Genomic DNA, 22,619 nt, shown 5'->3' with positions numbered 1-22,619 from the left:
TTAGGTTAGCACAGAAGGAGAACAGGTAAACAGCAGCAACACCAACTACGGGCTGAGGCACCTCCTGTGGACAGGAGGACCAGGTGACTGAGACAAGGCAACAGCTGGCCACCAAGCTGTTGTGACATTGTGGAATTAGCAGGAGCAGCCTGCGAAGAGCAACATACCAGATCATCTTTGCCTTCTCTGTCTCCATAGACAGGTAAGCTTCAGATGTAAAACTTAATTTAGAAACACCTGCATGCGCATGGGGGTGTGTCTGTTTATCGAATTTCCCTGGGAAAGATGTAAGACAGGCTGTTTTAAGCTGCACAGCAATTCCCTGAGAAGATTTCAGCACGTCTCCCAAGTCTCCTGTTTGTCTATGCAATCTGCTCCTGCACTCTCAAGCCTGAGTAAGTGGCACACATGTATGAAATGGCTTTAAGGAAATCTTGGATAGATTAGGAGTCTTAGATAAAGTTTAATAGACTGGGAGTCTTAGATCAGGTTTCATAGGCACTATGTGCATTATCACACACACTTCAGCTGTAGAAGTATAACTCCTTCCAAATTTTACTGCTTTACACATTTCTATCGGGAAATCAGTGTAATGCATGCTGGGTATACTTTGGCTGCCTTTTTTGCTACAGAAATAAAAACGGCAATGCTTTTCTGCAAAGGCTGATCTCGTTTCTGGAACAAAGCAATCACGGTTTTATAAAGCCCCCAAAAAATGCCCACAGCATTTCAGCAACAAACCACAATCCGTATTTTTAACAGAAGAAACTTTCCTCCAGTTGTTTAGAAAGTAAGGAGAGAAGTGCACTAAGTGTGTAAGTCATAACCAGTTGGTTGCCAACCCTTTACAGACCATTGGGATCCTGTTTCTAGTCTCCACTTGAACACAGTAACCACAAAAGAGGAAGAAAAATGGATTTAAGCCCAGTCATAACTGAATCAGCCCTCTGATTCCCGCTCAGCAGATATGAACAGTTAGGATGCCATGTCCTCGTGCTCTTCAGCCAACCAGTGTGAAAGCTGTTCTTATTCAGGCACTGCAGCTACTTGGCTAGTCCCTGGAGAAAAAAGGGATGGGGCAGGCTCACGGGGTTGAAGTGAAGCCTCACTTCCAAGGTATCCACTTCACTACTCTGCAGAAGCCCTTTAAGTCAGTTAGAAGTAAGCTGAATCAGAACATCCAGCCAAGACTAAGATTATGACTTGTTTTTTTAAAGGAAAAATATTTAATGGACAATAAAATACAAACAGGATCATGTAACTAAACAGGAATACTGAATCTGAGTAAGTGACTCGTAAGGAAGAGTTCCTGCCTCCTTGGGATTGTTCTGAGGCTGTGAGATAAATTTTGCTAAGAAGATGAAGAAACAATTAAAGGTCATTGTGCCACCTCAACTCAACACACAACATGTGCCAACCAAGGCACATGATTTGCGCCTGTGCTGACACCCATCCCACTCAAGCTCAAGTGTAGGCACTGCCTTAACCCCACACTCACATTTCATCTACTGACCCCACCTAATTAAGCACAATATACACACTGGGCAGTTCAGCTGACTGCGACTGACTGTTGAGAAGTTCAGGAAAATTAGGATGTTTGTTTTTTTGTTTTGACTGTTCATGTACACTCTGCAACAGGCACTAGTGGTGCAGGTTTTGGAGTCATGGGAATGCTTGTCATTAATTGCTTTTAAGAAAACTTAAGGGTAGAAATGGAGAAGAATGCATACATTAAAATAGTAACTACTAATGCCCCTGGCTATTACACCCTAATTAGTATGTATAAAAAAATAATATTAAAAAATTAAATTAAACAGCTTCCTTGGGAAAAATAAATGCTGCATTTGCCATTTTTTTCTTTTTCTTTTTAAGCTATTAATATTGAAGTTTCAGGGTAAAAAACTGCATTTAACTTTACCCTTCATGTACACAAACAGCTTTAGGCAAACTATGGAACTGCCGAGCACTGAGAGAATTCAGTATTACAAAGACAGCAGATGGTCTTTGGAGTGTAACTACTTCATGTCCCAGATTTATCCCACGAACTGTGTGTCTCATCTTCCCCATCATCTCCTTCTGAAGCCTAGTCACTGTCCGAGTCATTGTCTTCATCTTCTTTTCCAGACAGAGCATGTTTGGATGAATCATTGGCTTCTCCCAAAGGAACAGCCCCTTTCCTCTGTGGCAGGACACTGAAAAAGGCCTCCTTCCAGTCTCTCTTCTCCAGGTATGCAAGGATGATCTCAAACACTGCAACATCAAGAAAACCCATCAGCTCTCTTACAGGGAACTGCTGATAGGAACACACCCCCAAATCCAACTTTTACAGAGGCTTAGGTGCATTCTGTTGTGGCATTTTCACAGGGAAGCTGATGAAGTGTACCCAGGGACAGACAAGGCAATTCTGCTACTGCTGCAGCCCCCAACCAAGCGGATCTGAGCCTCCAGCTGTGTGACAGTACCTACAGCACTGCTTTTCTGCAGCAGCTCCAGGTTTGAATGAATTCCTCTCAGAGACAGAGAAACGTCCCCCCGCCAAGTACTTCAGGTCTTATCAGTGCCTTCTATACAGGCACCAATGCTATCCCATGTTTGACAGAAATACTGATGTGGATACACTTTAACAAAGATTTTGACCCCTCCCTAACATATAGACAGCCCAAAGTCTTCCTAAAAACTCCTATAATTACCTTTTTTCTTTCTATATAAAGTGACAGTTAAAGATCCAGTTTTAGAAATTTGTAAAATTTTACAAATATATGAGGTTTGATAATATTTAAGTCCAGTGACATACTATAATGTGCAGTGGGGCACAAAAAAGCCTTTGACACCATGTCAAAAATTTCCATAAAGGTCTGAGTAGGCTCTGTTTTACATGTATTTTATGTTTAATGACACTGAAAGATGATCTAGTAATAAAATGCAAAGTTTAAAAGGAGTGGGATTCAAGACCTGGTTAAGCAATTGAATACTTCAGTCAGAACCAGGAAACCAGGTAAAAGTGAGTTATGAAAGCTCAGCAGACCAGAGTACCACTGATACCAACTGGGGTGAGTCTACAGGTACTGAGGCAATTGCTGCTGAACAAAGCTGCCCAAGGAGGTGAAAACATTACAGACATTTATCCTCCCCGACCTAAAATACACGGAATAATTTCCAACACTTATACATTAAGCCTGCAAGCAAGACCAAGATGATAAGAATGCCACAAGTATTCATGAGAAAAGCCAACAGGATAGGAGGTGCACTCCTGAGTCGCTAAGACACCATCATTTACATTTAACCATATTTATAATATGGTTAAATTAAGGTCAGAGCAATTACTGTATCCCAAAGGCAGTATCAACATAATAAAACAAGGTTGAGGTACCTGCACTACAGCACAATTTGAGGGTTCAAACTGTGAATATCATAGGTATATTCTACAATAATGTCATTATTTTACGATTTAAAACTTACCATGATTGACGGCTAACACTTTCCGACTGTTCATCTTGACAAAGTTTCCAAGTGGGAGCTGTGCATGACCAATGCCCTGCTCTACAGCTTTTTTGTAAGTTATTCCCTGCGGGAAAGACACCTAAATGAGTGGATTCAGAATCACCACTTTGGATCAGCCCATGCAGATTTATTACAGTTATAATTTTCTGGTAAGAGTTTTGCTGGTGCTGCCATGATCTTGCTTTAGAACACAGCTGCAAAAAGAAACTTACCCTGGTTAGACATTACCTGCCTCAAAAGAGCTACCTTTTGGAAAACTCACTGCTTTCTGTATATGTCACACTCTGACCTATGGCCTAAAGGATTGTAAATAAAACTTCATGCAGCTGCAGCTCTAGAACAATTCAGCCATAGACTGTTTTAAAGGTGAGCTTATGCTTAAGCACAAAGTTACTCACACTGCAGTCACTGTGTATTTTTTCACAGGAGGAGTAAAGGATAAAGAAATGTTGCTTGCTTTCTTATACCTGACAAGTCCTGTGCCCAAGGTGGGCAAAAAAAGAGTATTTAAAATTATGTGAACACTTTATATCACAATGTCTATGTAAAGGATCTGCTTCAGCTCCCCGCAAGCCTTTCACTGTGGACTAACTGCTGAAGTATCATTTGGTACAAAAAGACATCCCTTTTTTTAGCATCCCACTAAAATACTAAAGCGGTATCGGCACTTTGATTTCGCAGCTGCATTCTCTTGTGACATTCCAGGTCCACACAGCACGATCCCACATACAGGAAGGGAACCAGTTCCCTGAGGCATGTGCGTTACTTGGCCAAGTTCTCCTGAGAACCAAACTTATTAAAAAAAAGGACACCCAAGATGCAAGTGCTGCTGTTCATCTATATTTGGGCACATGGGCATCCAAGCATGCATGTGCACTTGCAAGTGCATTAATGGAAACTAAACCCTTCTGTCTGAAACTATGGCTCTCAGTAAGCTGAGCACTGTTATTAATTCCATTCCTATATTTAAAATGAAAAGATAAAATCCAAAAGAGCTCATCATGCCTGCACCCTGGAACACAAGCTACTGCTACCACCAAAAGCTTTTTTCCACATTTCTTCAAAATTTTTTTGAAGTCTTTTTTTGAAGAAGTTTTCTTATTATTTATTTTGTTAGTTTACACACAAACAGTATTTATGTCAAATAAGGTGCTAAAAAAGAAAAAAGGCTATAAAGAATCAGATCCACGGCTTACCTTGTGGTGATTGTGATCTACCAGTCCTCCAATCACATAGGCCTTCTTCTCATCAAGCTCTCTGAGAACATCTGGGGAATCTGAGGTAAGATATACTAGGTCTTCCTTCTTTATTAGCTCACTGTAGTGCTCTGTTCTAATTTGGATGTCCTCAAAAAAAAAAGGTAGTTAAAAGAAGTTACATTCAACGGATGGATTGCTGGCCAAGCTTTACAGACCCAAGATGGGACCAGCAAAATAAATCCAATAGAATTGTGGTCATTCCACATCCCTCATTCATGTTTAAGGATGTACCACACTGCAGACTGATTTCTGCAAAAACAATCCAGTCCCTATGGCACTGACTTGTAAAAATCAACAGGAAATTTTCCGAAACCCCCAAAGAACCTTACAAATCCTTAATTTCTTGTGATTCCCTTCAGATGTTACCATATTTCTCCTAGGGGGATCCAAGTGATTTTCAAGTCCACCTTTCCAAAAACGGTGAAACCAGAAGTAAATGCTTAGTTAACATTAATTGTTCGTTAAGAGAGGTTTATGCTATGCTGTTGTAAAGCAGCTATTGCACAAGAAATGCTGAAAATAGGTCTGGTTTTATTTATGCAAAGTGCTCTTCCTTTGATGTTGTCGGAATAGTGGTTTAACAGGGAGGTACAAGGAAAACCAACGTGAGTTTGACCATAAGACAAGCTTCTTTACTCTAAAGAACACTTAATACTGAGAGGCAACGTGATGAAGGCAAAGGTGTACACAAGAGAATCACATCATGATATTCAAGGTATTATTCTGGCCAAGAAAAAAAAAGCACCGTCAAGACAGATGACTGTTAAAACTGCCTAAATCAAGCAGTCTTGCTTAGTTTATCAGAGAATGGAATTTTTCACTAAAAACAGGTGAAAACAGATGTGTGTGTAGTTTTTCAAGCAAAAATCAAATTTAGATTCAAGATAAGCAGTCTTTGGCTTGTGCAAATTAAGTCAATTAAAAAGCAGAAGGAGCTACACCATTTCCAATACGCCATTGTTCTCGTGTTAGAAAAACCCACACAGAAAAAGCACACGTCCCTCACAACTAACAATCTAGTTAGCAACTACAATCAAGATACTGTTTTCCCTTTTTACAGAAATACTCAATTATTCACCTTCCAGTTCACCCATCCTTTGTCGTTTTCATTCATGTTGCTCTTCAACTGTCCCCCATGGCTGGTCAAGTAAAACTTCAAACAGAACAAAAAAGAGGTACAAAATACAGAAATGTTAATGTGCCACAATCTGTTTCCTCTCTTTTTACCCTCAACTATATAAGACTTTTTCTACCCTTACCTATTAGCTAAATCTCTTAATAATTTTTAGATGGAAGTGATACTAGGACCATATTCATACAGTTAGTGATACATTTAAAAAATAACTATGCATTTGCACTCACTTTTCTTTTTTAATCTGACACAGATAAAACTGAGTATCAACAGGATCTTAGAGGAACAAGCCAGTACCTGGCATGCTTCACCTGCATGCAAATACTTATTCATACATATGGGGATTTTTATTACACAGGTTGGAATTTAATCTGTTAAAATAGAAGTAATTTTCTTATTAAAACCAGGCAGCTTAAATAATTTTTTTCTACTACAGTTCTCTCATATGTTTGGTACATGGTAGCAGTCAGTTTGTTTAAACATACCTGCACGGGATGAAATGCCTTGCGGTTTTCTGCATAACATCTCTGAATCTGCTTGTGAAGCTTCTTGACATCCTGTACACAACACAATTTGTTTTTACTTAGTCCTTCATACAGACCATCACAAAATGCTTTACCATGAGCCAGTCAGAAGCTAAAGAGAGAAAAAGGAAGCTTTTAACTGGCAAAAGTGACTACTGAGAGAGTGCGGACATCAGATCCTGAGAGAAAAAACAGCCACTGTGCAGGGATTATGTTGGCAAGAAAACCCACATATCTTTCCATACAAGTGTACTTAGACACCTCTGTGTATGTGATTTGCATTATTCTAGGAAAAAAAGCCCAAAAGAAACATCACAGGTACTTAATTATATGTTATAACACATAAAATTAATCTGAGGAATCAAACAGATTTATCACTCAGTCTTTAACCCATGAGAAAATCCTGAGAATATACAGTGCATATTTAAGAAAATTAATTAACCTGAAGCAGTCCAGAACAATGCAAACAGCCTAGTGTCTGGCTCCAGCATTTTGAATGACAACTTGGACAACAGTTAAACTATTACTATTTAAAATGTAGTAGACTTATTTTTGAGCCAATTATGGCTTTTATAAGGTACATTACACAGTTCTATTCTCAGTGTCCCAAAAGCAGTGTTTTGCAAATGTAATCGATTCCTATTTTATAAGGAAACACCATTATATTGCATTGGTATTTTTATAACTTCAAAGGATTTCGAATAAACTAGACCTACCAAAATATTGCAACCCAAGTTTCACAGACACTAGAGAAAGCCTCTAATTTACCTCACAGATAAAGACCACAACCACTGTCACCTACAGGGCTTCACCCTTCCTAAACATCTGCAGAAGTGCCAGTTTTTATATCAGGCCTAACGAGGCTCTGCCTGACCAAGGAAGAAAATGTGTTTCACAAAGGATGAAGCCAGCACGAAACATCTGGTTGGCATCTCTCAAACTATCAAGGTGGTCCTCTGCTCTGGGGCAGAGTGCCTCCTTCCGGGGCACTGCTGAGGGGAACAAAGTTCCAAAATGCCAACTGGAGCTTCCCCAAAATTCTGTGGTGAGTGGCACTAGGCTCCATTAGTGCTATACATGCTCTGCATTACACTCCCCAAGCAGCCAGACAGGCTGTGCAGAAGCTGGAATTCAAGCTTTTATAGGGCAGTGAAGTCCTGGCAGCAGCAGAAGGGCTCGGGCACAGGGAGGCACGAGGTATCTGCCTCAAAAACCAAAGGCTGCACTCTTATGGGAGGCTGCAGATTAACTTTTATAGTATGTTCCTAGTATAGTTAGAGCTGCTTTCTTTTCAAAACACCACGCCAAGCATCTTGACCGGTGGCTGGGTATCCCACTGATCTTTCCCGTATTTATCTATCCTATGTTCTTTCATCCTTATCTAAGATAACTTCAGAGATGGGCTGAAGAGTGTCCTCCTGTCCCAACTACCTCTCATGTGACTGTGAGAACAAGCCCAGTATCCTCACAATACTCAAAATCCTAATTTCCACAGACACTTACTAAGAGAGTTGGGATCCTCGTGACCACTTTGAAAGAGAAAGCAACTGCATGTGGCATTTGCAGTTCCTTTTAGCAAAACCATTTTGAGGTAGAACTGCATCCAACGTCATGGTGAACACCCAGCACAAAGTGTTTCTATATTTTTGCTTTTGGAATCAAATCAACTTACTGCATCCCCATGAAGGCAAACAGAATCTCTGGCAAACTTACATAAAGTATGGCCCAAAGCCTAAAAAATTCAGCAACTGACGTGAGCAGGTCTGGGAGCTGCCACAACGTGAAGCCTGGTAACTGTGCCCTGCAAGCAGCTCCCCAGTTTTTGCGCTCTGACATTGCATCAACACTGTCACTGGAGAACCTCTCAGTGATGGGTAAGTTCCTTTTACCTTTAACACCATCAGGTCATCAAAGCTGCAGTCCACAATGAGGCGAAGCGTGCTAGGAACGACTTCCCTGCGCATGCACTTTCTGTCATTCCCTTCATTGCTGGAATCCAATTTTGACTGACGTTCTAGTTTTCTCTTCTGGCGTTTCTCTTTTCGTTTCTGCCTAAATAAACAGACAAATCAATCCTCAAAAAGTGCTGCCAGATCTGCTGAGGTACATGTTATGCACGCAAAGGCAGACTTCTAGGACCAAGGTGGTTGTCCTGTGACTCTGGTAGTTTAAATTTGTTAAACGTTGCCTGCATTTGTGCTAGGCTGAGACCAGTACGAAACACACCCCCATCTTTGTGAAGTTCTGTATGTACCTACGAAGACAGACGTCTGACACAAATTCAGTCAACTCACTACTAGGAGCCTCGTGGATTTAAGGGTCAAGTCTCATAAGAGAATTAACCAAAAAGATTGACAAAAATTGCAGTATCGGAATCAGAACGTGGAAGGCAATTTACATCCTGTTTTTTAAAAGGTTTCTGAAGCAATTGCTCCTTTCCCCTGTCCCCTGATGGGAGCAGGCAGTTGGGAGATCAAATTCTGGAGACAGTGACAGTCACTGCCTTGGGAAGGAACACCTTGAAGTCAGCAGGATAAGGATAAACCACCATCAGCTCACTTGCAGATACACTTTGTCTCAACACACTAGAACAGAAGATCATCATCTTTCAGAACTATTCTAACAGACTGTAAGTCAACGTAACTTACAGCAATGCCTTTTACTTGTCAAATGTATTTGCTTTTGCCCACTGTCTTTGTAAGATTCACCAAGTCTGACGCCACCTGGGAAAGAGGGCACAGCCCATTCAGAAGGGAACAAGGCCGCAGGTTCTCTGTCCTCTGACAAATCAAAACCATGCATGTTTGAATACCTCCTGACATCCTCTCCAAGCTGAGGAACACTTCTAGCAGGAAGAGGGGATGCTCACCTTTACAGCCTCTTCAAGTGCAGATGGAGTAGCCTGCAGCTACTGCTTTAAACCTGGTGTGGGAGAAAACTGGTTCAACTGCCTTGATTTGCTAAAGCCATTTACAAGAAAATTCTGCTGACACATCATTATTATTAGCACTAAATATTACACGTGAACCTAGGAAAGCTATTTTGCAAAGCATACCTCCGTAGATCTTTTTGTTCCTCCCACTGTTTCTGCTTCAGTAACTTCTTCCTCTGCCTTTTGGACATGGGCTCAGGGTGCTCCTCTTTGTCTGAGCCTGCCTCCCGTCTCTCTACTGGACTGTCACTTGACTTCACCTTTCCTTCCACATCAGGAACTTCAGGGAAAAGGGTATTTTCCATTGGCACCTCTGGATTGTCTGTTGGCGTTCTGGATGACATTAGCTTTCGGCCGGGTTTTCTGACTTGTTTCTCAACATGTGCTAAATATTTCATTAAAAGAAAGCTTTCTGCTCACCAATTCTCTACAAAACAAAACAATCATGAGTGTTATTAACAGGAAGCTCAATTACAATAAGTATCACTCAACACCTACCATAAACCTGAACGAAGAAAAATAAAAAATTAGGCCTTTTTTGTTTGTTTAAAACTATGTTAGTGCCTCTGCAAACAGTAACATAGAAAATACTAGAGATTATAACCTGCATTCAGATGGTCTGAAACTCTACGTGCCACATCTGCAACTAGTCAATAGTTTCCAATTGAAAACTTTGTGAAAACACAACTGCATAAAAGTAGGGAATCATACTGAATCTAATGTAAAAGAAAAAAAAAATTAGCAGTAACAGTACGTGTACACAAACTGTTCTCATATACACAAACAGAAAAAATTAAAGAGGTATCTTACAATGTAACTATGGCAGCACTTAGAAAAATGTGATTTTAAAGACACTGAAGCCAATTTCTGTTGGGAAAAGAAAAAGAAGAAGTGTGAACGTGCGGCACTCCTTCAAAATTAATTTTTATTTCTTTTGAAAGCCGAAGACACTGCACAGCGACAGAAACTTGCCCCTGTCAGTGGGCAAACACAGCGAGTAAGGGGACAGACTGTCATTCGGCAAAACGTTCTGGGTTCAAACCAGCTACAATCACAGCCTCTCCTTTCCCATGGCAAGTATTACTTTTCCATCCCAGCAGGTCCCCTGCACTCGACACCCACGTAATTCTCCAAAGGCAACCACTCCGCCGCAGAACACTGCACGTACGTCCGGCAGGGAACAGCAAACCCCACCCTACTCCCCACCACCTCTCGCAGGGACAGCAGAGCCAGGAAACACACACAAGAGCACCGGAGCACCCCCGCGGCGTTTTTTGCCGGCACGCACCCCGCCTTCCCCGCCTTGAGGGCGTGCGGACGCCGAGCGCTGCGCGTACACCCGTGTGCGCCTACACAGGCGCACGGACACACACACACATGCACACACGTGTGTCTGTGTCGAGACACACGCAGTAAGTGGCTGCACAGAGCCGGCCACGGCGCCCGGGAGGGCCGTGCTCCCCGCTCCCACAGGCGGCGGTGAGCGGTGTCCGCGCCGCTCGGGTCCCTCGGGGCCGCCATATTCCCCCCCGCGTGGCCGCAACGTACCCGCGAGCAGCCCCGCGCGCGCCCGGGCGTGCGGAGGGGGCGGAGCCGCAGGCAGGCCCCTCACGCGCGCAGGCCGGCGCGTGCGCGCCCGCCGCGCCTCCCGGGTCCCGGCGGTCACGTGATGGCGGCGGGCGGGACGCCCCCCGGCGGCGGGCGGTGGCGCTGCCGCCCCTCACACCCCCGCACACACACACACACTTTGGGGGGGGAGCTCGGCGAGGAGCGGGAAAACCTTTTTTTTTTTTTTTTTGTCTAGCGGTTTTGACGGCCCTTGCGCTGAGTTCGCGCAGGGGCCAGCCGAGTATTTTTAACCGGTGGCATTCCTCAGGGCGGGTTTCGAGCCCCAGGGGTCTCCCCGGCAGCGCCGCGTTCCCCCCCTCACCCAGCACCCCCCTCCGAAAAAGGGTGCTCGCCTCCGGGCTTCCTATTTTTAAAGGCCACCGACAATGGGATTTTTAAACTCCGGTGTCGATACCCAGCGAAGGGCAGCGTGCTTTCGCCTCCGCATAACTCCGTGGAGGAATGCTGCCCTCTAAGAGCAGTCCGTTCTGGGGACTGGGATTGTGTTGTGTGAGAATAATATATTTTGGGCAGCCCAAGTATGTAGATATCTGTTTGCCCCTGGTTAACGAGGCACACAAAGTTAGCAAACACACGAGTGCGCACTACCATAATACCCTTTTCATCTGCATCAATGCTTATCTCAGGTTTCATTGGTTCCAGATATACACACTCTTACAGTTTTAGTGCTGGTTTCAGGTTTACTACAGCTGTGTTGAAGTCACAAAATTGTATGGTGTCACTATAGTAAGACACTGACCTTTTAACTGCTGTTGGAATTCAATATTTGCCATAATATTTGATTGAATTTGTGATTCCTATTCTGAACATGACTTTAAAAATAGCTAGATTTGCATTTGCTAGGGTCTATTTAAAACCTTACTCGTGTTACTATTAATATCTAGCTTGAAACGCCAGCATCACACAAGTCCAAATGCTCCACTATCCATATGGAGAATCCTTCATTTTCTTCTGGTCGTTGGAAGGCTGCAGAAGAGTTACCAGTATAAACTCATTTGCTTGCTTGCTTTTTTAATAAAAGCAAAAGACATCTAACAAATTCACATAATAGTTGTGCTTTTTCTTAGAATGAAGAAACTGCTTACGCATTTTGTTCTTCTCATACCGCACTTTGCAAAGCGTCAGTACTGTTAATCCAGACCCCAGTGTCCTCAGACACTGACACAGGGTAATGCAATGTTTTCTGAAGTCTGCCAAGTGCCAAGTGGTGACAAAGCCAAATGAAGACCTGAGCAGTTGCAAATACTGAGAAAGAGCTGACTGTCTGAATTTCATTATTTTGATAGAGCCTTAATGTGACTTTTTCAAGATGCTCATCCAAATGGTGAGTCACCCTCCCCACCAGCAACAGAAAGAACTGAACACCCCACAGCTTAAAAGTGCAGGTCAAGAGGCAGAGTATGGAGAGAAGACAAAAGACACTCAGGAGGCTCAGGTGTGGACACTGACATTGTTCTCGGTGGGCCAGGTTTGACTGCAGCACTCTTGAGGAGGGACTTAGGGTGCACGTGACAGGCAGAACCCACCTTTGGCCATTGGTGTGGCTGGGCATCTCCAACCCCCTGTCACAGCAGAAATGGGGCAGTCTTATTCACCCAAACACTGGGAGCTGGGGCACACAGGCATCAGCTGAAGGGTGAAGATGAACTTGGGTGCTTTGATGCACGTACCCAAGGGTTGGAGTTGAAAACCAAGATCTTCACACTGTCACTTGTGAAGAGAAGACAGAAACGTTTTGTTGGCCTCAGAACTTGGGAGGAAACCTCATTAGTTTTATTAGGTTGTATAAAGATATAGTTTGGACTCTGGAAAATGTGCAGCAACAGAAATACTTTGACCTCAGCACATATGCCAGCATGGCGTGAAACGTACATTGGAGGCTGATCCTTGCAATCTCTGCGTGGTGTGGACTTTGGTGGGCGCAACTCTTCTTTCCCTGGTGTAATCTCACTTAAAGGAAGTCACTGCTGATTAACTCCAGCCATAACTGAGGTGAGGCTCAGTTAAAAGTCTTTCTTTAAGACATTTGAAGAACATTCCAAGAATGTGTTGTGGAAATGTTTATGGGTGTATAAACATTTGTGCGCATGGCAATGCATGTACACAATTTCTCTACATGATGGTTGCATCCTTAGTTCTGTAATTGGCACCACTACAGTGGTGTCCAAAAAGATACGCTGATTTACGTCAGCAGGGGGTCTGTCTCTGATATTCTAGTGTCTAAGAGAGCCCTTTTTAAAAATTACTTTCTTTCAAGGAAGAAATAAATTTTCTGTGTCCCAAGAGCATAAGAAGAGGACAATTTCTTCTCTCCAGATTTCAGACCAACATCAACTCCTCCTTCTGAATGAAGTGTCAATGCTGCATTTCCAAATCAGGATCCATACCTTTGGTCTCTCTCTAGCTAGAGTTGGTTTTGCACCAAGATAGTGTCCTTATTTTTTTCAAGAAAGCACAGAAAACCTGTCAAACTCATTGTTTACTGAATGCAGCAAAAGGATTAACTGGAGTCCTGTGCCTCAGTCCCTTGAATTCAGGAGCATGTCACAGCTTGCACTGGGAAAGCAACATAAATAACTACAAATGGGGAATAAGCAGTTAGCAGACCCTAGGGTTTCCTAATTTCTTTCCCACGTGCACACACACACACACACACACAAACACAGGAAGATCTCCAGGGGGAACTTCCACAAGGTGCAGAGAGATGAGCATGAGGGAGATGCACTGGCATGAACCAGTTGTTTCCCACTGCTGGGCGATAATTGACATACATGGTGTTCAACTTTTCTTTTACCATGATCCCTTATTAATACAAAGGATTTGGTGGCAGAAAGGGCCCTTTGGGAGCAGCTAAATTCAGCCTGGGGTGGCACTTTTTCATTTGGAGGGTTTGTAGATTGAAGTCTTGCTAAGGCAGCCTGTGGAAGTGGAGTGAATGGGTGTGGTGATGGCTCACGTGTGCTTCCTCCACAAACAGGAGCAGATCCTCCCTCCTTGCAGAGCTGGGGAGGCTTCATATGAAGCAGGGGTAGAGGCGTGCCCCCCTCACAGGCTGTGCCACCCAGGCTGTACCAAGAAACATGGGGGCTTGGCCCATGGGACACTTGTCCCAGTGACACCTAAAAGAAATCCTTTAGTGAGCCCTGTGGCCATGAGGCTTAGGGTGAGATGGCCTGGGATTTACCCTCAGAGGAAACAGGGAAGCCATGTGGGTTAGTCAGCCAGGGGCATATCAGGGGAGGTGGTGAAATGAGCACAAGAAAAGGGGAAAATAGGGGTGTGAAGCATGGCTTGGTTTGCCCTGTCCTCAGACCCTGCCAACTGGGTACTCATCACTGCGAAGTGACAAAATGGCTGATTTTATCTTTCAGTCTCTAACCTCTGCCACTGCAATGATGTAAGATGGGGGCTGGGGCTGCTAAAATAAAAAAAAATTATTTGGTATGGTACAATACAGCAGATACTGACATCACATCTGAATCTCTGTAACAACATACCATTAGTTTTTGGGATGGCACTGATAAATCCCATGTAATTCTGCTTCCAGGAAGACCCTTGAAAAGCATCTACTTCTGGGGTTGCTCATGGAGTTGATGCGAGCCAGTAGAGACAGTGGTCAGGATCTGGTCCCTGGCAGCAACAAACCTGATTGCCCTTTTGTTCAGGGAGATGAGTGGTGGCAGAATCTCCTGCTTCTTCCAGGACTGGAGGTGGGCTCCCCTCAGAATTGTGTCTGTGTGGGCTCAGTATTCAAAAATGAAAACCGAGATGATCGATAAAATGGAGTAGAAACCACCAGTTACCTTAGTTCTTAATAATTAACTGGAAGTCCTTTCATGAACTTAGTACCTGAGTGTGGAATTTGGAATCTGACCTTTACTACATCTAGATAAACAGTGTGGCCAAGCTGGTGGCTCTCTCTGCAAGCTCCCGTCCACTCAGCAGCTCAGTTCCTGAAGGCTCTCACACTTCATGCTGCAGTCAGGAGCTCGGCAGAGTCCAGCATGATTCTTCTTACTGTGCTGTTCCTTTGCATCATTTCTACCTACTCAGCCTCTGTTAAAGGTAGGTCTGTACTGGGCTTGGTTCAGCTTTTGCATCAGTGAAGGCACAACCAGTGTGTGTATGCAGATCTGGTTTGCATCAAAATTGTCAGCTTTACTCAGCCATCCTTGAGGAATGTGAAATGCATTTACTAGTTAGGTTTATGCGCTTGTGGCGCTCACCTCAGCAGAGGTGATGAAGGAGACAATGTTTTCAGGTGCACAGGGCCAGCAGTGTGAGCCAGGAGACCAGGGATCTTGACCTTGCTTAATCAGGACATGTTGTGGGGGCACCGACTTGAAAGGGACTGTTCACATGCTCAGAAGTTAAACACACAGAGTGCCCTGGTGGAGCAGAGCCAGGAAGTGCTCAGGGCTCTCCGGGTTTCAGCTTCTGGGCAGTTGATTCAGCTCACACTGAAGTCAGTAACAAGCATCCTGTTAATTTCATGAGAAGCTTGCTCTGCGGTTAAGTCTTGAAAATCTGGATGTCTGCAGAAGCCCCGTGAGCAGGGCTTTACTCAAGTGTCCTGTCAAAGTCAAGGGTATGAAGTCTTGGAGACTGCCTGCTTCGGCAGTGCCAGGCAAGGAAAGGTGTCTGTAGTAGTGATTCTTCATGTGCAACCTCACATTAAATTTAGAGGAACAGCAACCTTAAAACATGAGCTGAGCTTTTAGTTTTCAGATGTCCTCGTCCTGACGAGGAGCAGGGGGGACATCCTAGGTTAGGCTGTTGAAAAGGCCATAGAGGTGCTCTCAGCGGTGGCACCTCCTGCTCCCTACAGGGAGTCCAGGACACTGTGTCTGTGTAAGCCCAGAGCAGTAACCTCCCTGACTCTGTACCCTCTTACAACAGGAGTTAGGAAGTGGAGAGGTTTGCAGGCAGTGCCTCTACCTGTGAGTGTATTTCATGAGACTGCCAAGTACCGTTTAGGGCCAGATGTCAGTGTGCCACATTTCTGGTGTCTGGTCGTCCCAGCTTCTCCTTCATGTCAGTTAAGCAAAGCTTCTTGATGTGAAGTAATATTTGCTTGTCATTTTACATCCCCAGGGTACTAAGCAAGCATTTTCTCTTTAATTAGTCATCACCCTTCAGCTCTGCCAGGTCTAATCTCTCTCTGTGCAGAGAGATTGAGAGCTAAATTACTGGCCCAAAGGCCACTTAGGGCCTCAGTGACAGATCTGGTATTAGGATGAGTGTTCTACCTTTCAACCAGACAGTGCTGCCTTTTGGAAATATTGAGGCCTTATTCTTTTCAAGTCATGTAGATCGGCACACATAAAACCCTCCTACTGCAGTTCCACTTGAAAAATGTTTTCAAAGAAGCGGATGGGGTTTGCTTTTTAAAGCTATCCAGTATCAGAGACAGTGGCAAATATGATTTATGAAGGTAGAGCTAGCAAGTAGTTAGAGACATACATGCTGTGCATGCCATATGTATTAATAAAAGGCACAGGACTTGACAGCTGTCTCTACTCATGCAGTGTAACCTTCTGTATTATACAGTATCATGATTTAATTATAGACTTGGCATGTTACCCTTAATGACAGACACTTAACATTACTAGTCAAACTATGTGTTATGCACTCCACCTTGAAAGCAAGCACTTCTGACCCCAAGAGACCATGGCTGATTGCAGTCTGTATGTCCGTCTCTCCCCCCTTCTCAGCTGGTGGGACACTTGCCATCAGCTGAAATGTCAATGGCTGTACAGGCAGCAAGATTCCAGTGCTGTGCTGAATACAAAGGGAAGATCTTCTAAAGGGAGGACTTTTTGTTAAGAAAAGTTTCAATCAGAAATGTGTAGGAATATTCCTCTTAAAATAGTACTGGTGTTTTCTTCGTGAAAGATGGCATGAAAATTTACTTATGCTGTTACTGGTTCTGGTCAGTGAAGCTGTGTCTCTGTCTCTCATCTACCATTGCCTCTCAATCTGACCACAATATTCAGTTATCTCTCTTGGCTTCCCCATTTCTACTGGGGTAAGTGCTAACTCCTTGAGACTGCTTTCAACACTGCCTCATCCCTGCTGCTTCCATTATTAGTATCCACTGCTGGCTCACCTTTTCCCATTAGTGACACCAGTCTTGCAACTAAAGGTGTATTCTGTCATGGCTCTTGCAATGTTTTCCACGTATGAAATGGTGAAAACTTTCAGAACCTAATATTCTTTTAGCTCCCAGGAATACTTTGAGATTATTAATTTCTTCCATGACACTTGCAAGAAGCTGCTGCACCACTTGCCCGTCTGTTTCCTTTAGGAGGGAACAGCTCGTTTGTATGTGGGGACAAGCAAATGCTAAAAGAGAGGAAGAGCAAATGAACTCCTACAAAAGGAAAGAAAAAGATGTATGGGTTCAGTTGTGGGGAAGGGAAGAGAATAGGTGAAAGGTGCTTTTAACGGAAAACGGAGAGTGAGCAAACCCACAATATCCACCCTAACTTAATAAGGCACTTGTCTCTTAGCACCCAGATAAATTTTCTTCCCCCACTTTTTATCTGTAGATGGGATTGTGTCACAATCTGTGCTTAAAATGCACTTAGTGGGCAGTGTTCATAAAACCTCAGCCCTCGGTCATTTGCACTGCTGTTTCTGATGCAAATGAAGGGCATTTTGAACCAGGAAACAGCTAGCTCCAAGGTACTGCAAGGAACCAGGGGTGTCCATGAAAGGCACAGCTATCTCTGGGCAGGCACTGAGTACCCTCTGCTCTCGAGGGCAAGGTAGCTTCAGATCTGGTAGGAGTGAACAGAACTGGGAAAGTGGCTAGGAAATTCACAGTAAACCCGAAGGAAGGGTTGTATTCCTCTTGATCATTTTGTTTTGAACCACACAAACAAGACATGCAAAACCAGAACAGCCCCATTGTGCCAACATTACTCCTGTAGCCTCCATGAAAAAAAAAATCAATAGTTACAGCTTTGGCCTCTCACATGCAAACGGGTTGCTCCCCCTCTGATTACCAAATTTGCTGTGCCACTTCTCTAGCTGGCGTAAAGTATAAGTCAGTTTAGTTCTGTGTATCTTTGCCAATTTACACAACTCACAAACCAAACTTGGCTGTTTTGCTCAGGGAAAAGTTCTTTGAAACTGACCTCAATCTGCTGCTGTGTCATCTGAGCGAGCAGGGGAAAGAAGTAAGAAAAATCTTAATAAAATGGGGGGTTTGGACTCTTTGAGGACTGCAGAATATATCCATCTAGCCATGATGGAACTACCATGTGCACCTAAAATGGGATTTAAAATATGAGAGTGAAACAAGACTGGTTTTCCTTTTTGCCAATCCTGTGATTTGACATTTATTCAAGTGAGTCACATAAAACAGAGGGACATGATACAAATCAAGATAGCCTGGTGATTCTCTGCAAGGGACCTTGAACACACTGATTGCATTAGAGCATGCTTAAGAATTTGTCTGAGATGTTTTGATAGATTTTTCTTCTTTCCCTCCCTCCCCGCACTTGTTGTAAGACTGAGATGCATGTCCCCGAGGACAGCACTTTGTTTTGCTTAGATTAACTGTGTTGTGAACTTTTTGTCTCTGCTCTGTACCTGCTGAACTCCATGAAGAAATTCCTAGTGGATTCAGTGGTGCAGCATTTGGGTGTGAGAGTCTTGTGCAGGGCTACTTACAGATAGCACCTTAGGTCACTGTATGTATATTTGCTTTATGAATCTTGAAAGCACTTTGTGTACAGCCAGCTTCTCTTGCCTTCCCTTGCCTTCCCTTTCCTTGCCTTCCCTTGCCTTCACTTGCCTTGCCTTCCCTTCCCTCTCATCAGTTTTTCTTGTGTGGATGAGAACTTTGTAGTGACCCACACCAGAGGAGGAAAGCCCTTGAAAGCAGTGAAAAGGGATATTGTGTATAACCTGTGCAACAAAACGTTTGAAGGGTGTTCAGAAAGAGACTTATTTTCCTTGATCACAGATTTTAGGGGCACAGTCTTGATTCCTGAGTCTGGGTAGAGAGTTGTGACACTGCTGCCACACGTTCCCCACCTGGCCGTGCATGACAGAAAAGAAGGAGAAGATAGTAAAGGGTGTGGTATTAAGTAGTTTTATAAAGGAAAAATAAAAGTAATTTATATAGTACAGATTCAGTTTACACAAATGAGGGTGCAACTGAATCCCTAGAGAAAGTCTATCTGAGTTATTAATACAGATGGAAATGGCACCATAAATTTGGCATGCATGTTGCATTTATGCTAGAAATTGGCTTTTATATTCCTTAAAATACATCAGTTAACAGCAGAGACACAGCTATGGGGACAATTATTTAGTTTAAAGAACAAGAGCCTAATTATTTAATCTAAAGAATATATTCTGAATGTTTTCATTACACTCATCTCACCCCTGGGCTAGACTCTCAATAGAAAGATTCACAATAAAGGTGCAGGAGATGCAGAGAACAATTTCTGTTGGCTTCAACAAATTTCATCAGTGCATTTCACATTGCTAAGCACACAAATTCCATGATTAATTACAGTATTTTGAATTGCGAATAATTTTGGAGTAATCTGTGCTGCTAACATATCCAAACAAAAGATCTGACGGTCTTTTATTTATATAAGTGTATATCTAGAACAAAGGATTTTGTGACCATTCTTGTCTTAAATATGCAATTATGTCAACTTAATCACAAACCCTCCCCAGCTGCTCCATTGGGACAGCCTCTGTAATCAAGGGTAGCGGGATCAGTCCCATAAATCTTTTGTTGATAATTGCATTTTTAATTTTTCTATAGATGTTTTTAGAGAAAATGATAGATTATTCAATACACTGTTTTTGCTTTCCAAACAGGGCACACTACTGGACCAAGCCTAAATAATGACAAGCTGTATAAGTTTGCTTACTCAGCTGAAGTGTATGTTGATCGCGTGAAAGCACCACTGCAAAAAAGTGCAGGATATCGGATTTCTTCTGGTGTGGATGTCAACCTCTTATGGAGAAATCCTGATAATGATGATGACCAGCTGGTCAAAATTACGGTAATTAATGCCATCAGACGACTTAAAACATGCACACTCTTACCTGCATTGATCTAGCTGCTAATGTAACATCAGAGAACTCACTTTCAGAAGATAAGCTAAATCTTTCATTCTCTAGTCTGATCAACTAAACCCAGCCACTTTGGCAAGCTGATTCCTATAGAGTGAGATTTCACAAGTATGTAGCTAACATCATAAGCCAGAACTTCAGAGTATCTCCTGTATTTTGAAATTGCTTCATACAGCTTCTATAGCTTCAAACAACTGGTGTGCAAGTACATACCCGAGGGGTGATAGGTTGTCTGAAGTTCTCAGTTCTATCTACAAATCATGGCATTTGCTAAATACAAATTGGGTTTGGTACTTAACTTTATGGTGAGTTTTGCTGCCACTTATTTCCCCAGTGGAGAGAACTGGTTTCTTTTGTAAACGTAGACATACTAATCATGGAGGAGTAATGATCAGAACCAGATATGAAGAAATAAAAAATACTGAGTATATGATTTAGTCATCCGATCTACCCCAGGCCAATGCTAGACTGTTCTCTACCTGAATTTTCTCTGTTTTTACTTTGCTAGATAAAAGATGTTCAGGTTGAAAATGTGAATGAACGTCCAGCTGCTAAAAACATCTTCCAAGGAAAAAGCACAGATAAGATCCTCGGGAAGGAATATCTGGAAGCTCTGCAGAGGCCCATGGTGCTTGAGCTAGCCCGTGGAAAAGTAAGACCCTTTACTTTAAAATTCAATCCCTCAGGAAACTTGAGACAAATCTTTTCTTAGAGACTTGGAGAATTTACCAATTTACTATCCTCTCAGTGTTTTTAGTAAGCCATCATGTTCTATCTTTCTATATGAAATACAGTAGTTTAGAAGAGACTATAATTTACCTGTACAAGGGGCCCTCCTAGTCCAAGCCTGTTGTGCATTGAGAACAGCACACAGTGTGGAAGTATAGAGCAGATTGGCCACAAATATATAGGTACATGTGTAAGATTTGTGCTATTGACTTCAGTGAAGCCAGGATTGTGTCCAAGGTCTGAAGGCTGTAAAGGAGATACAGTTTGTCATGAGGGATGTTATACCGAGTCTGTGAGGAACAGTGTTAATCACTTTAAACCCTTATCAAATATTTTAGCGTGATTGCTTTTCCCAGGTCTCTAGTTTGCTTATTTACTTCTGTCTCACCTGCAGTTTCAATGGTCCCAAGTTAATGAGCTTGACGCTGAAAGAGCTACAGCCTTACATGTTTTTCCCCCACTGGGAAACTGTCTCCAAAAATCAGAAGAGAAGGGTCAAAGAGCAGGTGGATCTCAGCATGTGGCTGGGTTTTATAGCCTGCCCTGAGAGAGCACCAAAGCACTGTCCCATGGTAGGAGCACCAATGCCTGTTTGTAGCTTTCAGAGTCACAGTTCTGCTGAGAAGGGGATCCAAGTACATCCGTCTCACCCTTTTTTTCCCTGTGGAACCGCTCATGTCCCCTTGCACTCAGCCTGCTGTTCTGGCCAGGGAGTGGCAAGGCTTGAGCCATGGCTGCTCCTGCCTCCTGTCCATGGTCCTCCCTCCACTTACTTGTTGCATTAGGCCAAGAGCCCCATTCTCCCCTCTGCAGCCTGAGCAATGCTCAGCAGCTGGGGCATGGGCAGAGGGGGCTGTGAGAAAGGAGGAAGGTTGAAGGTCACACTCCCTTTTCTCTTCTGCAGAGCGCAGTGAGGGCTGTGACACTCTATCCCAGCAGGATCTTTACCTCCTGCTGTAAATAGGCACTGAGCACATACCCTGGCCGCCAGCTCAGCCTGCTGAATTGCAGCTGCTATCAGACCTGCTCAGTAACTTTCAGACTCAGCCTTGTCATCAGTTTTACACAACATAAAAGGAAACAGGATGGCACTGGCTCCGAACTGTACACATCCCTAAATGAGAACAGAGGTATCAGAAGAGCACAGTCAGAATATGTCTGCTCCTAATACATTATGCACTTTCACATGCTAAGGCTGAGATGTAGTATTAAAAACTTGGGCTTTTTCTCGGGTCTGGATACTCCTTTTATAATTTCTTCATGGTGTCATACTTTCACCCCTGGCACAGTGATCTCACTTTCCAGGGTTGCCCTAAGATAACACAAGGATTGTACTTAAAGTTCCTGAAGAAAAGTGCACTTTTAAAAGCACCTTGAATGCAAAGTGGAGGTGCAAAGTCTTGTTACCGGAGGAGAGGCTCAAGCACAACAGTTGACCATGAAGTGCAAAGGTTCTGATATGTTTGACACGTCATTTAAGTCGTTCTACCTGTGATTTATCTATGATTCATTGTGGGTTTTTGTAACCTGTGATTAAAGTGCAACAGATATTATGCCCCTGTGGGGAGGGATTACCTGAGGATTGTGTAGAAAAATTAGTTGCTTGTGAAATTACGTGAAATTTCCCATTTCCCTTCTGAATCCTACTTACAGGAGGAAAGATGCTCACTGCACTGAAACTGTAGTTAGGTTCAGCTGAAGGCCAGAATATGCTTGTACTGTTCTTATCAGGCCCTGCAGCCCCTGGAGTTTGCTTAAATAAGGGAAACAGATCCCAATTCAGCTTCCTAATCAGAAAAAAGTAAAGG

At 43.3% G+C, this 22,619-nt stretch overlaps 2 protein-coding genes across 7 annotated transcripts in view; one reads left to right on the top strand and one right to left on the bottom strand.

Annotated features, from left to right (window-relative positions):
- Positions 1–531: 531 nt before the first annotated feature.
- Positions 532–10,994, bottom strand: TRMT10A (tRNA methyltransferase 10A). Of its 6 annotated transcripts, XM_050338535.1 has the most exons (9): positions 10,637–10,800; positions 10,159–10,215; positions 9,472–9,775; positions 8,306–8,468; positions 6,378–6,449; positions 5,839–5,913; positions 4,698–4,847; positions 3,460–3,565; positions 532–2,250 (listed from the first exon to the last, which is right to left on the bottom strand). In XM_050338535.1, exons 3-9 carry the CDS (start codon positions 9,744–9,746, stop codon positions 2,084–2,086), a joined length of 1,008 nt encoding a protein of 335 aa, XP_050194492.1. In that variant the 5' UTR covers positions 9,747–9,775; positions 10,159–10,215; positions 10,637–10,800; the 3' UTR covers positions 532–2,083. The 6 variants fall into 6 exon arrangements, with proteins under 6 accessions (XP_050194492.1, XP_050194494.1, XP_050194490.1 ...); XM_050338537.1 differs by lacking the exons at positions 10,159–10,215; positions 10,637–10,800 and adding an exon at positions 10,897–10,994; XM_050338533.1 differs by lacking the exon at positions 10,159–10,215 and having other exon boundaries at positions 10,637–10,803.
- A 3,872-nt stretch (positions 10,995–14,866) lies between these two features.
- MTTP (microsomal triglyceride transfer protein) overlaps positions 14,867–22,619 on the top strand; it is a 28,394-nt gene continuing 20,641 nt past the window's right edge. Inside the window, exons 1-3 of the mRNA XM_050338479.1 lie at positions 14,867–15,042; positions 19,825–20,012; positions 20,591–20,734. Of these exons, the coding sequence (XP_050194436.1) occupies positions 14,982–15,042; positions 19,825–20,012; positions 20,591–20,734 (393 nt within the window). The 5' untranslated portion in view covers positions 14,867–14,981. The remainder of the gene's footprint in view (positions 15,043–19,824; positions 20,013–20,590; positions 20,735–22,619) is intronic.

The sequence above is a fragment of the Myiozetetes cayanensis genome, unplaced genomic scaffold (assembly GCF_022539395.1).
Source record: "Myiozetetes cayanensis isolate MyiCay16 unplaced genomic scaffold, myiCay2020 scf7, whole genome shotgun sequence".
In the NCBI taxonomy this organism is placed as follows: Eukaryota; Metazoa; Chordata; class Aves; order Passeriformes; family Tyrannidae; genus Myiozetetes; species Myiozetetes cayanensis.
Note: the sequence above shows the minus strand (reverse complement) of the source record. Positions and strands in the feature narration are given on the sequence as shown.